This window comes from Eleutherodactylus coqui, chromosome 2 (genome assembly GCF_035609145.1).
Source record: "Eleutherodactylus coqui strain aEleCoq1 chromosome 2, aEleCoq1.hap1, whole genome shotgun sequence".
Taxonomy (NCBI): domain Eukaryota; kingdom Metazoa; phylum Chordata; class Amphibia; order Anura; family Eleutherodactylidae; genus Eleutherodactylus; species Eleutherodactylus coqui.
The window spans coordinates 172,590,674-172,606,740 of record NC_089838.1 but is presented as its reverse complement, the minus strand read 5'-3'; the positions used below and the strand labels follow the sequence as shown (position 1 = coordinate 172,606,740).

At 40.1% G+C, this 16,067-nt stretch overlaps 1 protein-coding gene across 1 annotated transcript in view; it reads right to left on the bottom strand.

The window, feature by feature from the left end:
• SLC26A3 (solute carrier family 26 member 3) overlaps window positions 1–6,139 on the bottom strand; it is a 34,905-nt gene extending 28,766 nt beyond the window's left edge. The window contains exons 1-3 of the mRNA XM_066589312.1: window positions 6,009–6,139; window positions 3,203–3,342; window positions 2,015–2,125 (exon numbers count right to left, since the gene is read on the bottom strand). Of these exons, the coding sequence (XP_066445409.1) occupies window positions 2,015–2,125; window positions 3,203–3,342; window positions 6,009–6,139 (382 nt within the window). The remainder of the gene's footprint in view (window positions 1–2,014; window positions 2,126–3,202; window positions 3,343–6,008) is intronic.
• Between the last annotated feature and the right edge of the window lie 9,928 nt (window positions 6,140–16,067).

Below are 16,067 nucleotides of genomic sequence, written 5' to 3'. Positions count from 1 at the left end.
AATAGGGAAAAAAGCACAAAAAAAGGTTTCTTTTAACTTTTTTTTTATTTTGACACTATTTTTATCTTTTTTTTAATACTTTTTATATCCCTGTGGGAGAGTGGCACCATAGCACCTATGATTGCTATTGTAAAGTATTGCAGGACTTCTTTCCTGCAATGCCTTATTGCTTGTAATAGCGATTATAGGCATGGACAATGCAGGACGCCTGTATCTGGCATCTTGTTGCCATGGTAACCTGATGGTCTCTCTGTGATTACATCGCGAGAGTCCGATGACGTCATAAAGAGAGCTCGCTCCCTCTGTGAACCCTTTTCATGCCACGAGCTACATAGATTGGGTAAGGGTTAACAGCGGGGGTCGCTGTCTTGATGCACCCCCGCTGTTGCAGTGGGAGGCCGGCTAACAGCTGGTTCACACTGCCAGATAGCGTGGGATCTCTTCTGATCTCGCGCTATCCTCAGGGCATAACTGTACGTCGTGTTAGTTTAGTACCACCCTGCAAGGACGTACAGTTATGCCCTGTGGTGTTAGGGATTAAACACATACATTTGAGGTTCCCATCATACATTCTCCCAATGGAAACCTAGGACATACAGAAAAAATGAAGTGTGAAAAGAGGCCTAATTTTATCTTATGTTTGTTATTCTTTGTGTACAGAGATGAGCTACTTATGTATTCTCGCTCCTCAGCATGACTGGTGGTGCACAGTAAGGTTGTATTCTGACAGTCGTGTGCAAGTTGTGCCCAAGACTCTTCGATGCTACTTGTATCAGACAGCACATGGACACTGATACCCATGGGTAATGGACATTGCAAATCTAATTCTGGTCTGTAAATAGGACATATTACAAGTTTTCCCTTGTGGACCACTGGTCCGCGTGAAAAAAAATCTCATGTGAATAGTCTAATTAGCTATACTGGGCCCAAGTGTTGTCCGGGAAATACACAGACAGCACTCGGATGTAAAAATCAGCTTTCTGAATGGGCCCTAATGCAGCAGGGAGAATTAAAAATATTGTACTTCCAATTGATTTACAGCTTGGTGTCCAATTCTCCCCCCTACACACAGTTGAAAGATGTAGGCTAATAAAAGCTATGTCTAACTTCACAATCATTTTTTTAATTTTCCCAAAGCATATAAAATGAAAAATTGAGCAGCTTTCCAGGTCAGATGCTGACATGTCTGTTTTAATAAATAAATAGTAATTATTAGAAAATTATAGTACTAGGGTTTCTGGTGGCACAATATGCCACTTACTAATATAATAAAGTAAAAGGGATTAGAGTTGTAAGCACACGGCTGCTGTTTTAGGACCTGTGATGATGCCACTGTCATTGCGCCTCTAGGATCTTTGATAGATAATAGATAGCTCTGCTACATACAGGCCACACACACAGCTCTGCTACATGCACGTCACACACAGCTCTGCTACATGTATGTCACACACACAGTACTGCTACATGCATGTCATGTGACCGCCGGGATCCCCAGGCACAGCAGAGCTACAGGGTCCTAGCAGACCCTGATCAGTTCTGCCAGTGTCTATTGTCACTACAGTCGATGTTTCCCCCTGTAACTGGGGCTCCTATGGATGCTCCACTACAGTGGGAAAGTGTCAAATTAAAAAAAAACAAAAAACATATGAATATCTCCCCTATAGCTCTTATATAATGTTAGGGGGAACATAGATGGTAAAAAAATAATTACATAAATAAGTAAAACTAAATTACAGAATAAAATAAAAATATATACATAAAAAAGAATAACCCAAAGCCGACGCCAACCAAAACTATCGCTGTATGCGCCTTGTAATGCCAAACCATACATATTACATATATGAAAACACCCAAAGCAAGTAGACAAAAAGTTATATTTTAAATTAAGACTATTTGCAAAGTTTCTTCCACTGAAATAATAAAAAAAATGCATGTGAAGGTTTTACATAGATTTTAACAGTAGATTAACCTGAAAGTTAATTCCTTAACAACTATAGAATTTTAAATAACTCACCAACTGATATGTGTTTGGATGTACCAAAAAAAAAGTAGATAATTACTGGAAAGAATGCTGCGTACAGTCCATAATCTGGGGTAACATTCACCAGCAGAGCAAATGCAAGACCTGAAATGATAGCAAGTTCTAAATTACTACAAAATATAGGCATAAGAGCACGAAGAATGGCAGGACTGGTGTTGGCACTGCTGAATGCTGGGACAGAAGATGTGGGTCTGCAATAGATATTAGTGTAGTATGTCTCCACAGGAAGTATGGGTTGGGCGGGCTGACCTATAGGTAATGCCCAGGTCACACCCACAGTTGACCAAATCTCCTGAGTGAAGACATACTACACTAATCTCCCCCTCTTGTATATTCCGGGTTTGTCATCTTTTTCTCCTTCTCCAGGCACACAAACATGTAATAAAACAAAAATTAAAGCTGCGGCCGGTGCAGGGAGACGCTTTCCTCTTGAGCAATTTCTGCCAGCAGAACTTACCCGCTCGGCTGCTATCCTTCCCACACCGAGGCCTCACTTTTCTCCAGTACAGCAGTGCCTGGCCAGGGTCCAGGGTCACCTTGCAGCTGCGACTTGTCATGGACAGCACGGAGCAGAGCTTTGCGGGGGGACGTCAGCTGCACAGGCGGACAGCATGGAGCAGAGCACTGGGGGGGATGGCAGCTGCATGGGCGGACAGCATGGAGTAGAGCACAGGGGAGGATGGTGGCTGCACCGGTGGACAGCAGGGAGCAGAGCACTGGAGGGGATTGTGGCTGCTGCATGGGCTCCATGTGGGCATGTCAGCTCGTGGAATCTGGGAAGGTGTGTGTGCGGAAGCCTATCAGGAGCTTTTGGGCATGACCTGGGCGTTACCTGTAGCTGAGCCCAACCAACCCATACTTTGGGTGGAGACATACTACACTAATACCTCTGCAATATCTACAGTGTTTGTTCATGCAGCAGCTATTCAAATGCTACATAGAGTTGTGCGTACTCATTGTGTAACTCCTTCAGGTTTGTAGGTCTAGGATACCCTTTTTTCTGCTCATGGTGTAAATGGTCATTAACTGAGTGAGTGACAATTTGTTCTCATTTCTTTTAAACTTACTACAAAGGAGAATATTTACTTGCTGAGCAAAATATTGATTGTATATATATGAAAGGTCCTAATTTAGTGGTACTATTAGACATGGTTAATTTACCTTGTAGGACTGCTACCAGGCCAGTGCTGACTCCAGACACGATATCGCTAAGAATCCATTCTCTGACTTGGTACATAGGCAGCCATGAAATAATAGGGAAAAAAGTAAATGCTATTTTTTTAGCCTTCTCTTTTGAGCACCTAGAAAGGGATGATAATCATGCTTAATTTTATAGCACAGCAACTACTGAATGCATAACTTATTACTGTCCATGTGATTTAGACACATGTAATAATCAAGGTTTCATGAACTGCAGTAGCTAGAAATGTCACTGATTATCCTAACTGTCATTAATTGTTTCCTCTACAAACCTGAAAAATTGCTTTATCATGACAAAATTCTGAATAATGATTTGTCTGTTACCTTGGCTTGAGGCTCATGTGAAATATAATTTTTGAATTCATCAAAGACTTATGCGCATGCATGTATTTAGACCTCCATGTTAAGCCCAATGTTCACGGGTAGATTTTTGCTGCGGAATCCGGAGCAGGCGTTCCGCTCCGGATTCCACAGCAATAAGCCTCCATAGCATGCTACTGTAAAACGATCCTTCATGTCCACGAGCGGAAACCAATTGCAGTTTCTGGTCGTGGATAAAAAAAATTGCAGCATGCTCCATTTTGCTGTGGTTCCCTCATGGATGGCTTCCATTGAGCTCTATGGAAGCCATCCAATCTGCAGCCCGTCTGCAATTGACATTGCGGACAGGCCACAGGTTCCGTTGGAAAGCAGGAGTTTGAAAAAAAAACCCCTCTACTGCGCATGTGCATCGGCAAGCTGACCGGCGCTTCCTTGCATATTAGCAGTTAAGAAAGAAGAAGACAGGTAAGCAGGGTCCTCAGCCGCGGGCAGGGTTAAATTCTGTTCTGGGCTCCCGCATGCAGAATTCAACCCGCCCGTAGACACTTACTGTACGTCTGAATGGCTCGTAATAGAAGTGAATGGGTGTTATGTAAAAAGCATAGCACAGTTAGCTAAGCTGTGTCTGCATGTCACACATTACAGAAACAGTGCAGCTTGCTGTACCATGCAGTTTACATAAACTCCATTCACTTATATGGAAGTTACAGAAAGACATAACATAGGATGCTCAGCTGTTTCTGTAAACCTGGCTAACTCTCCCAGTCTATATGCAATAACCAGTGAGACGGGGTGAAGTGGGATGAGGTTGAGTACCCCCTCATTCCAGAGATAAGAACGGATTCCAGCAGGAAACCGGCATCTATCAAACATTTATGGAAGATCCTGTGGATATGCCATAAAAGTCAAAGATAGGAACTCCTCTTTAACAATGTATCAATGACTTTGTTTGCATTGAGTATATTTTAGGTTGAGTAATTGAGAAATATTGACTGTTTTGATTTATTGACCTGTCACACAGAGTGTTACAAATGTTTATAACATGTATTATAATTAGCATGTAATGAGAACCCTGATAAGATTTAAAGAGATTATGAGTGCAGAAGAGCAATGAACAGTGAAATTAAGCAGCCCATTTCTAGGAAGTACACAGATGTCTAGGTAAGCTGCTTATTCATAGACATGATATTTATGCCGTATTTACATGGCCAAGAACAAGTTGTTCCCGAGATTCTCTGGCGCAACTTGCATTTCACAGCACACGGACCCCCATCTGTGTTCTATGTGATGTGTCCTATTCTTGTGTGAAACTCGCATGAAAGTATGACACACAAGTTTAGTGTATCTCAAAATCGCACAGAACTTGCACCTAATTCTCACCCGTGTAAATACAGCCTTACAAATTCCCTTTAACTGCTTTTCACTATTTGCATACAGTCAATAAACTTTTAATATACATGTTAATATATAAAATAAATAGCAATATGGTGGTTTTATCGTATTAATTTTAATTAATTTGACTTCTTTTTTACTTTTTCCCACTCTCTTACCTCCCTGTAACTTTGATCATTGGAAAAAATTATGTTATTTCCATTATTAGCTCCCTAGTTGGTTGCAATGATTTTGCATACAGAAGAGAACAGTAGCGTCATTGGCATATTTGCTATATTCTTCTTAAGTCCAATGAGAAGTATCTACATTGTATGTACACCAACCATTAAAACCACTGTAATACATAAGGTTAACAAGATGTTTTCAGATTTGGCCCCTTCTTTTCTTTATAATATACCAAAGGAGGTTTTCTTACTAGGGAATTTTATTGGGGTCTGTTTCTAAAAACCTTAAACATTGTCTTACTTAAATTAGATCCTAACAAACATAAAGGCAAAATACAGTGATTGTGTGTAAACTGTATGCTCTTTGACTAAATCTCGCAATTTTGGTAGGACAAGTTGACCATGTAATATATATGGGGATGTCCCACCTCTCCCTTGATGGTGGAAGTCAGAAGAACAAAGGATTGGGCATGTTAGATACCTGAATCTTTCTTCTCATGGGACATAAGCCACTCTCTAAGGTGTCTGGCAGAAGCTTGGTTTATTCCCTTCTCCGTATTGAGAATAAACTAAACATGCATGTATGTGTGAGAATTGGGAGGATGTATGAGTACATTTTGTGGAAACAGCTGCTGTAAAGCCATTCCACGCCAAAGTAACAGTCTACTTGAATTAGAACAATGATGAGGGACCCATGCTAAAAATCCTTCCTAATCATGGATTTTCATAATAAATATATTTCTTTTATTCTGCCTTTAATTTTCCATTGAGATATGTATATGAATTCATTTAAAAATTACCTGAATTCAATAATTATATACAACCTTGTACATATATGTATTAGTTAGGCTTCCAATTCAATTGTAAAAAAATAAGGACATATGACTTACCCAAAAAATATACGGAGATGATCCAGGAAGGTTTTATGGTGTCTGTGCACTTTTTCATTCTCAGCCTTGAAGATATTTTCAGAGTATATAGTTCTGGACACTACATACTGGTTTCCCAATGCCTCATACATTGTGAATTATTGAACTTGATCTTCCAAGTAATTTGTAAATTATAGATAACATAAAAATACAAGGAAATTACCTAAACAGTAACGAAACAAAATCTATTAATGCTTAGAATAACAATTTTTAGATTATTGTAGATTGTTTGCAATGTTGTATTAAACAACTCAAGAACTTTGTAATACTTTTTAAAGAAACACTTTATATTTCTAAGTCACTTAAAGGTTTTGAATAAGGAATATAGAAGCTACTGATCACCAGTGTACTGTTCTGCTTCTCATACTCCTGGCAAACAAGGAAAGTTGCCCACGGCTATATAATTACTCGGCAGTATTAAATGCTAGCTATTCAAGTGATTTGCCATCCATGTCTTTAGTCCGCTAGGATCAGAGCCACAACTTGCTAGTAGCTCTTCAATGTGGCTCAACGATGGGGGTCTCAAGCACGGCACTTCCCTTTCATGAGAGGCTCATCTGAAGACTATTAAAATTACATTTAAGCTTTATACTATAGGTAGACTTCAAACTACATAATCTCGTAAAACAGGCTGTGTTTGCTGACATACTATGTCTGCAGGGAAACCTCACAGAACACTAGACTGGATAACATTGGGTCCACTTCTTATAAAAGAGTAGGGCTCTTGGAAAAGCTTCTTGTAAATGGGGAGAAATTGAAACACAAAGTATATTAAAAGCTTGTATAACTTTTTATTATAGAGTGATTACATTTAACTTGAATAAATCCATAAAAAGCTTTTGCGGCATATTCCCATAAAAATAACCTACCACCTATCTACAGGATAGATAATAAGCGTCTGATCAGTGGTGGTTAACTGCTGGGTGCTCCCCAACCACAAGAATAGTGTTACCAAGTGTTTTTCAAATGAATGAAACGGTGATAACATGTGCACACTACAGCTCCATTTATTTCTGTAGGACTGCCTGAGATAGCCAAGCGTTTGCACATTGGGGTTTGCTGTGCATTTTAAAGAATTGTCCTGCTTGAACTACTGAATTCCTGAATTAATTTAAATTGCTTTTAAAAAGGAAAAAAAAGGAGTTACGACTATAATAAAAATTGGGTCAGATCCTAATTGAGGGAAGGATGGAGGAAGTTCACAAATCATTTTTTGAAATTAATGTATAGGTCTTAAATTCACTGCTATAACTTACTTATAATTCAAATCTGCCGTTCAGAAAGATGAGAGAATCACAAGAGTATGTGCAACATAGCAATATTGTAATGTGCAAGCTTGTTAAACGTCTTACAAGCATGAGATAGGGAATAAATCTGGTTTTTTTTATAAAATGACTCTCACAGTTGTTACATGTTAACAGATGCACTTACAAGAATGTTTAAAAATGCTTTTAGATTGATATGTTGCTATAACGTGCATTTATAAAACACATACTCCATATATTGTTAAGCGCTGATGCTAATAAGAAACCATATTGTAAAGCCTCTTTCCTTATAGTACATTTCTATGTATTTACTTCTTCCTCTAAAACTTACCCATGTATTGAATTACTTCGTCTGGATTTGCCCTTTATTCTTTGTGATGTCTTAGTTCTTTAAGTGCGTAAAATGAATGAAATCTTTGACATTTATTCACTGAGGATGCGGCAGTAGGACGTCTTATCACCCCTTTGTAATAATTAACATGTATTAACTTTTACAAGATCTCTTAGATTTCAAATGGCCTTGACCATTGACAGTAAAATCAATAGAAAATGAAAGAATGCCAGAAAGTGTAAAAAAGTCATCTTAAAATTGAAAACAGAATTATCTTAATAAAGTTAAAAGAGTATTTCCATTTCGGACTTTTATGGCATATCCACATGATATGCCATAAAAGTCTTATATATGTGGTTCTTACCACTGGGATCAACATCTATCTTGAGATCTCAGTCCAACCACCACTGGATTGTATGTAAGCAACATCCACAGTGCCTCTGAGTTATTGCAATAGCCAAGGGGGCTGTTTTTCTCTATTTCCATAACTGCCATAGAACTAAATGGGAGTTATGGAAACGGCATAGCATGTTGAACTATGTTGTTTACACAGCTCCTGAGTTATGGAAACAGTATAACACAGGGAGCTTCACGGTTTCTGCAAGTCCCATTCACTTTTATTGGAGTTACGGAAACAGCATAGTGCAACCCACTCCGTAGTTTCCATATTGCTAACCACTATGCCAGAGGTGTTCGCAGTGGTATATCCATCTCAGGTATAATGGGCTAAGAGGGTAATACTCCTTTAAGTGAAATATGTATTTATTATCTGAAAGGTATAAAACTGTACCCTAGAACTAACTTCACGGGCCATCAGGACATGAAAGAAATCGATCACTTACAATGCCCTCTCTTTTCACAATGAACCCATATACCTTTACATTTAGGTTCCAAAGTTACCACACCTCATATGCAAATCATCAGACAAGAGTCATCTGGTAGAGAAGAGTCATACATGATTCTTGAGCTGCCAATCTAGCCACACCCGCTTTCTCCTGTTGAATCCTCCATTACATAGGAAATCTTATATATCAAGAGAAAGGGAGTGCAGTTAGCTCTGCGGGTCATATAGCAGCATCAGTCATCTTCTCAGCCAGATGACTCTACTGATTTGCATACAGCACTAGATATTTTTGAATTTGAATTCGGGATGTCCATGGGCTCATTAGTAGAAGTCACTTTTCATCAGTCAGCCAGTGCTGGTGGCTTTACGGGTGAGATAGTGGTGATATAAAAATTTAAATAAACTTGATATAATAAATGTACAATTTTGCAACATTATCTCTATATATGATGTGTGAAGGACACTACCACTATTACTACTACTAATCTTACAAGTCTATGTAAGAGTCAGATTGTTGTGCGGGGACTAGAGTGGGTGACACTGTTGGATCATGGGAGGCACCATAACTGAGTTTATGGTGCTGTGTGGACATGACAGGTTCCCTTTAACATTCTAGACAAAATTACTCTAATCTTGTCTCACTTTTTCATGCCGCATTTTCTGAAGGAAACTAAAACAGATGAAATTTGTGAATCAAGATCATAGCAAATAAATCTTGTTATTTGTATAGCACCAACTTATTCTGCAGTGCTTTCAGGTAATTTATTTATATATATATATTATTTATAACAGTCCTAAAATTGAAGTGAAGTACTTCATATACAAAAAACACACATGTAATTCTGTAATAAGATTACCTCTTTCTACAATCCCCTGTTCCTGACTAAATTGTTAACATCACAGCTGCTCAAGGATACCATTAAGAAGACTTGTCCTTACTTACCATACCTCATTTTGATATCAATAGTAGTTAAATATAAAAAAATCAGCTTACTGGCCAAAAACTGTAACATTTATGGGACTTGAGAAGAGCTAGTAGAATTCTGTAGAAAGGGAGCAGAACTCTGAATCCTATAGTCACTTACCAACACTATAAAATGATTCTACCCTAAAAAAGGATGCCACTTGACTTGGTAACCACTTTATATGAGCTATTTTGTTGGTACAACCCCCCACCCCCCCAGTAACGTTCTAACATACTTTGTGTTTTGTCCTGGTTGTTAATGGAAACATTCAAATTTACATTCTTCTTCTTATTCTTATACAGGTTGCAAAGGAGGAGCAGAATCTGCACTTCTGTGTGCAATGTATAAAAGACCACATAACAGTAGACTCCTCCCACCAATTCTGAGAGAACTGTTAATCAGATATGCACAAGGGGAAAATGAGGAAAAATAAAGGATGCAAGTCATATAATGAGCAGAAATAGTGTTACTCTTCATCTACACACCCTGCAACTTACTCTGAAAAACCATCTGAAAAGTTAAGGTATGCTTTAACAGAAAATCATCAGTGGGCAATAAATGGAAATTGCTTTCCAGCATTGAAGGGGTTTTCCACATACTATTGATAATATTGATGAGCTCTCCTCAGGATAAGTCATCAATAGTTGCCCAACTTGGGTCTGCTTCTTGGGACCTCAGACGATCAGCTGAATGGGCGCTCGTGGTCAGTGCCCTAACACAGAGAAGTCGGAGCAGAAGCTAATGGCTTCAACCACTGTGTGGAGGGGGGCACTTGTAAATTGTAGGCACAGCTCTTATTGAAATAAATGAGAGCTGTGCCTGTAATTACAAGTGCCGGTCACTACACAGGGGTCAGGGCTAACTGCTTCTGCTGCAAGTCTTGCATATTGTGGCACTGATAGCAAGCCTACAATTAGCTGATCAGCTGGGGTCCTAAGTGGCAGACCCAAGCTGGGCAACTATTGATGACTTGTCCCAAGGAGAGGTCATCAATAATAATTGCGTGAAAAATGTCTTTAAACTAGTAATCAGGTAGTATTTTTTTTTTAGGAAATTAGTGTACTTCTTTTTAATGACACAGTGTCTTTATTACCTATTTGATACCAAAAGATTGTATAAAACGGAAAAATTTGCACACTATGATTTATGATGTCTTTGACTTGTTGCTTCATAGTCATAATAATCTGAAAACAAACAAATCAAAAGGAAAGTCAATAATAGGATCTGATAACCCATTCCATCAAGCACCAACTTTTTGCACCTGCTTTTGATTAGTACTTCAGTTACTAAATCCAGTTAATAAAACCAGAATGAGTTGAAATTCTATTCTCCATGGCTTCTGCAAAATACAAATCAATCTGATTCGCTAGGGATTTTGAAGCTGGAGAATCAATTCCGCCTCTGTTCTTTTCCACCAAGTAATGAAAAAATTATTCCACTGTTTTATATAGAAGTTTGTTTATTTTCTGCTTTCCAAAAGTGACAACAGTTAATGCAATTATTACTACTGGAAACATCAGTTTGGCTATGGTGGATTCTCTTCTTGCCTTTAGCACTGCACTGCTTGGCATATAAACCAGTAGATTAGCAGCAAAGCAGTTTTATGAGGCTCCGTAATAGAGTTTAAGCTGTGTTTTCCAACTGTTCTGGGGTATAGGCATATACACTTGTACAGGGGCATGGTTATTACATTACATTTATGATTTGTATGCATTATTTATGAGTATGTAAAGCAAGTATATGGATAAAATAGTGTTACATTATGTTCTAAGAAACAAAATAAAAATCTTTATCCTTATGGTTATGGTTCATATGGGATGATTGTAATGAGGAATACAATTCTTTATGACTGAATCCAAAATGAGGACTACTAGTGATATCCATTGCTCCTGGGGACATTTAGTGTTTGCCTTTGTATGTGGATGGTTTGAACTCCACTAGATTCTGAAGTCCCTAATCTACAGCCTTAGGCCTCGTTCAATGAATGGCCTAGCGCTGCCTGTAATGTTTGAGCGCTGTGACCAATCACAGGCAGTGCTCAGCTGTCATTCAATGAATGGCTGAGCGCTGCCTGTGATTGGTTGAGTGCTCAGCCAATCAAATACAGTCCTTTCAGTAGGTGGGGATTTTAACTCCCTGCCTGTTGAAAGAACGTCACTACACTGCCGGGGGCCAAGCAAAGAAGATGTGCCTGAGCCCCGACAGCAGTGGAGAGATGAGTATATATTTTTTTTACACAAGCCAGAGATGATTTTCAGGGAAGGGCTTATATTTAAAGCCCTTCCTTGAAAATCACTGAAGTGGTTGCCTGCATGCCATTGCTTTCAATTGCTGGCAGCCCCATTGAAAGCAATGGGAGAACATTGCAAACCTCTGCCACAGCTATGGCAAAGGATTCTTTACTTCTTGCAAGGAGAACCCTTATCACTGAATCCTGTAACAGTGCTGTCACAGTCTTCAGTGACAAGGGGACTCCCCACGGGGAATATTGACATGCAGCACGGACCTATGGTGCACGCATATTCTATGTTTATCAGGTACGCGCGTTTGCAAGCCGGAAATGTGAACACAGCATAGGGAACCAATGGTTTTAATAGATGCGTGGTTATGTACACATGATTGTATGCACATAAACACCCTCATCTGAATAAGCCCTTAGACCTAATGCCCACGGCCAACTCGGATTCTGACTGCGGAATATCGTAGCGGAATCAGACCCGGCGCCCCCAGAGCTCCCATACTAACCTGTCCGGATCCACGGCGAGAGTCTCTGCTGGCACGCATGCGCAGTGTAGCGTATGAAGTGCCCGCACTAGGCGATGACACAATTTCCTGCAATACTTCTGCTGTGCTCACAGCGGAAGCATCGCGGGACGGACGGCTTCCATCGACTGCAATGGAAGCCGCTCGTGCGTGTTTCCACACAAATTAGAACATGCTGTGATTCTTCCCTGCGAGTGGAAAATCGCAGTTGATATCTTTCGTGCATTAATAAAATATATAAGAATCTGACCTGGAGAGGTGGTGATCCTTGACCTTGTTGTGGTTCGGCAGGATTAATGCGATAAAAATGAACGCCCTTCCCAGGTTTCTTTATCTGTTCCAGACCCTACCAATCCAGCTACCAAAAAGCTTTTTCACATGGCTTAGGAGAGCCGTGGTGAAATATGTATGGAAGGAACGAGACCCAGACTGAGTTACAAAATTTTAACGCAAGGAAAGGAGATGGGGGGGAGTGGGGCTCCCGGACCTTGCGGCACTGAGCAAGTGCGTACTCGACCCTTACCGCTGTGGAGGTCCCTTTTTCCCCAGGGATCGCCCTCCTCTTTATCATACCAGGTCCTATGGCCTCGATCAAGAAAGGGCTTCTTAAGTTCTTTCTCCTGGCAGTGAGACAGGTGATACCTACATTTTTCTGCTAAGCGTGCTAAAAAAGATGAATGTCAGTTCAAAACTTAGTTGTATTTTCTGGTACTCCCTTAATCAAGCATCCTCTTTACTATATTGGCGTGAATCTAATAGGCTAACATGGAGTGACTTCCAGTCCACAGTCATGAGATGGTTTGATTCGGTGTGTAGTCCTATGGTACAACTGAGGGAACAGGAAGGAAGCTGATAGTTCAAGAAGAAAGCAAATCAGTAAGAAAATGTAGCTAAAAATCTATTTACTGGATGGAGATTACAAACAGACCCAAAAATTAAAATTTCTGGGAAGGCTTCTTTATGTAGCAAAAATTGTAAGCACTTACACAGTGAATTCGCATGACAGTGGCCCTAAATTGGGCGGCCATCGTCAACTCTTCAGCCTAGAATAGGAAAGAAATACGTTAGTATATGCTGTGTTGTAGAGACTACACATAGGGAGGGGGGGATAATTAGCTTCAAAGGGTTCAAACAAATAATCATAGCTATTCAGAGATTCTGAAAAAGTTGTAATCCTCTGACTGTAGATAGAAGTGGGGTTGGAAGGAATTGGAGCAGTCAGCTGGGACAGCGGCCTGGGATCAATACTCTTCCACCTCGGCATATTAGCTCATCAGTCTCAGAAAAAATGATCTTGTTGTTTATAGCAACCAAATATCTGAACTCTGTTTGCTATGGCCATAAAGTGCAGTTTGAGTGGGTGTTACATGAGCCCCATAGAGCAGCGGGTACAAACATGTATATTATAACCAACCAGACCAACAGAACATTTCTTGGGAGCGGTGAATATGCGTGGGAAGATGATCAGTTTGCAGTCTCTGTACATTGGTCTGCAGGGATTCTGTAAGCTTGTACCTAAAAGAGAAAACAAAAAGTCTTCACAATCACAACCCCCAATACTATATCTGTCCACAGCACATCGTGTGTGTGTGTATAAAAGTTAGTCCTCCAGTGGCTATCTATGCTGGCACAGATATACTCACATTTCCAGGAGGACCCAACTGCTTACTGCTGAGCACACAGCAATTCTTACCTTCCAAGCAATTAAAGTACTTTTACATGACTTGTCTAACAATTGGGCCATGTAAAGGTGGATTTACATGGGACGAATGTCAGGCAAATGATGCCCACACTCGTCCCTGTGTGTCCTTGCTCCGTGCTTCTACACAGGAGATAGTAGTGCTGGCTCGCTCACAGAGCGGCCAGCAAGGAAGCAAGGAGGTTGCAGGAGATTTCTTGCCTCGCGCTCCTAACCCCTCTCCATTGACATAACCCAGCGGCTGTACAATACTGAATGGCCGCTATATACACTGAATGATAAGCGATCAGCTCTTCGGCCATCGTTTATGCTGCATAGACGGTGAGCGGATCGCTCATCGTTCAGAGTAAATAGCGGCCGATCAGTATTGAACGTCCGCTGTGTTATGTCAATGGAGAGGGGTGGGGGAGCGTGAGGAGAGAAATCTCCTGCAGCCTCCCCGCTAAGAGCTAATGATACTAGCTCCCGTTCAGGTGCACAGGAGCTAGTATGTGTGGGTACGAGTGTCGGGCATCGTTTACCCAACACTTGTCCCGTCTAAAAGGCCCTTAAGAAGTACAACAATCAGCCAACAAACAAGTGAATGTTCATTTGTCAGCTGATCGTTGCCTTTCAGTAAGCATAACATTGCTCACTGGTCATCTGTACATCTCCCTGTGTGAGCGGACGAATGATTGAGCTAATGATCATCTTCATACCAGAGATACTCAGCCTGTGTTAAGCTAAAGTATAAAATGCCGATCAACCTGCTTGGCGATCGGCACTTGTTACATCAGGAATTTGGCCAATGTAAAAGGACTACAACCATCTAGAATTGTCAAAAACAGTTAGTAGGACACTACTAAGTAATCAATGTAAGCTTAATAACTATTAGGCAGAAAAGCACAATTGGATCTGCGCATTTAATGGTAAGTATACTATATATACCCTCAGTAAGAGTTAGGTGTCTCACCTTGTGCTTGAGTTCATTTCAAGCACAGTATAATCAGGTTACCAGCAGCACTCCAGTTAAAAACCTTCCTTGGTGAGCCACATATATTGCAAAGCCACTGCAGAGTTATGGACCCAAATTCCAAAAAGACAGTACTTTAAAAAGTTAGATTCAGTGGCAGCAAAGATTTGGTGCATGTAAAATCAGTAAAGTTTTATTCCTCCATCAATTAAAAAATGTGATCGACAAGCAGTCTTTCTCAAATGGAGGCAAGAAGAGGAGCAGAACTGCTGGCCTATTGACAAGGACTTATTGGCTGGCTATAAAACTGTGTGAAGGAGCTGTTCTATAAGAACCCTAAAGATCAGTGATACAGCAGCAGTTAAAAAAATCCAAGTTAAAGCCCCTTCGCCCTCCCTCCCCTTTTGGTTTAACTTGAGTTAGTAGAACTACCTAATTTAAGTTATCACAAAGTCAATGGTGGTATTGGGGCTGGAGTTGGTAGGACGAGGTCCTCATAAGTTATATGGTTACTTGTGTCGTGGTGACCAAGTATTGGTCTGAAGTATTACATGGTAATTGATTTTGGTTTATGGCAGGAAAACTCCCCAACTGAACCATTTAATTAAACACCGTGGCCTTTTATCTCCAAAAATGGTGCCTTGTGTTTTTAGCCAATGAAGATGGTTTAATTTGTCAATAATGCATAAGATCCCATGAGAATTAAAGAGTTTTTGTATCAATCTGGACGTGCAGTCCATGGACTGAAAGCTATGATTGTAACAAACAATAAATACATTAGCATTTCAAATGGTAAATCAACATATAGTGTATATTTTCCTTCAAATCCACAGTACACCCACATCTTACATGTGGATTTGACCATAGACTGTGCTGTGTACTTGCCATGGATTTTACCTTATGCATTGAAAGACTGAAATCTGCAGTCAAAATTCAACGCTTTTCTACAATATAATGAGGATGCTGCAGATTGTTTATATTTGCATACATATTTTTTCCACTACATGTGGAAAGGGTTTTGAAAACTACATTCATATATACAGTAAATTGTTGCAGATTTGTGGTGTGGGATCTGCGTCGCAAGTCCGTGAGCATTCCACCCATGTTAATGTTCACACTGGGTTGATTTGCTAAGTAGGTTCTGTGCAGACTACTCTGCATCAAAATGAACAGAAAACTACAGTGAAATGCAAGTGAATTG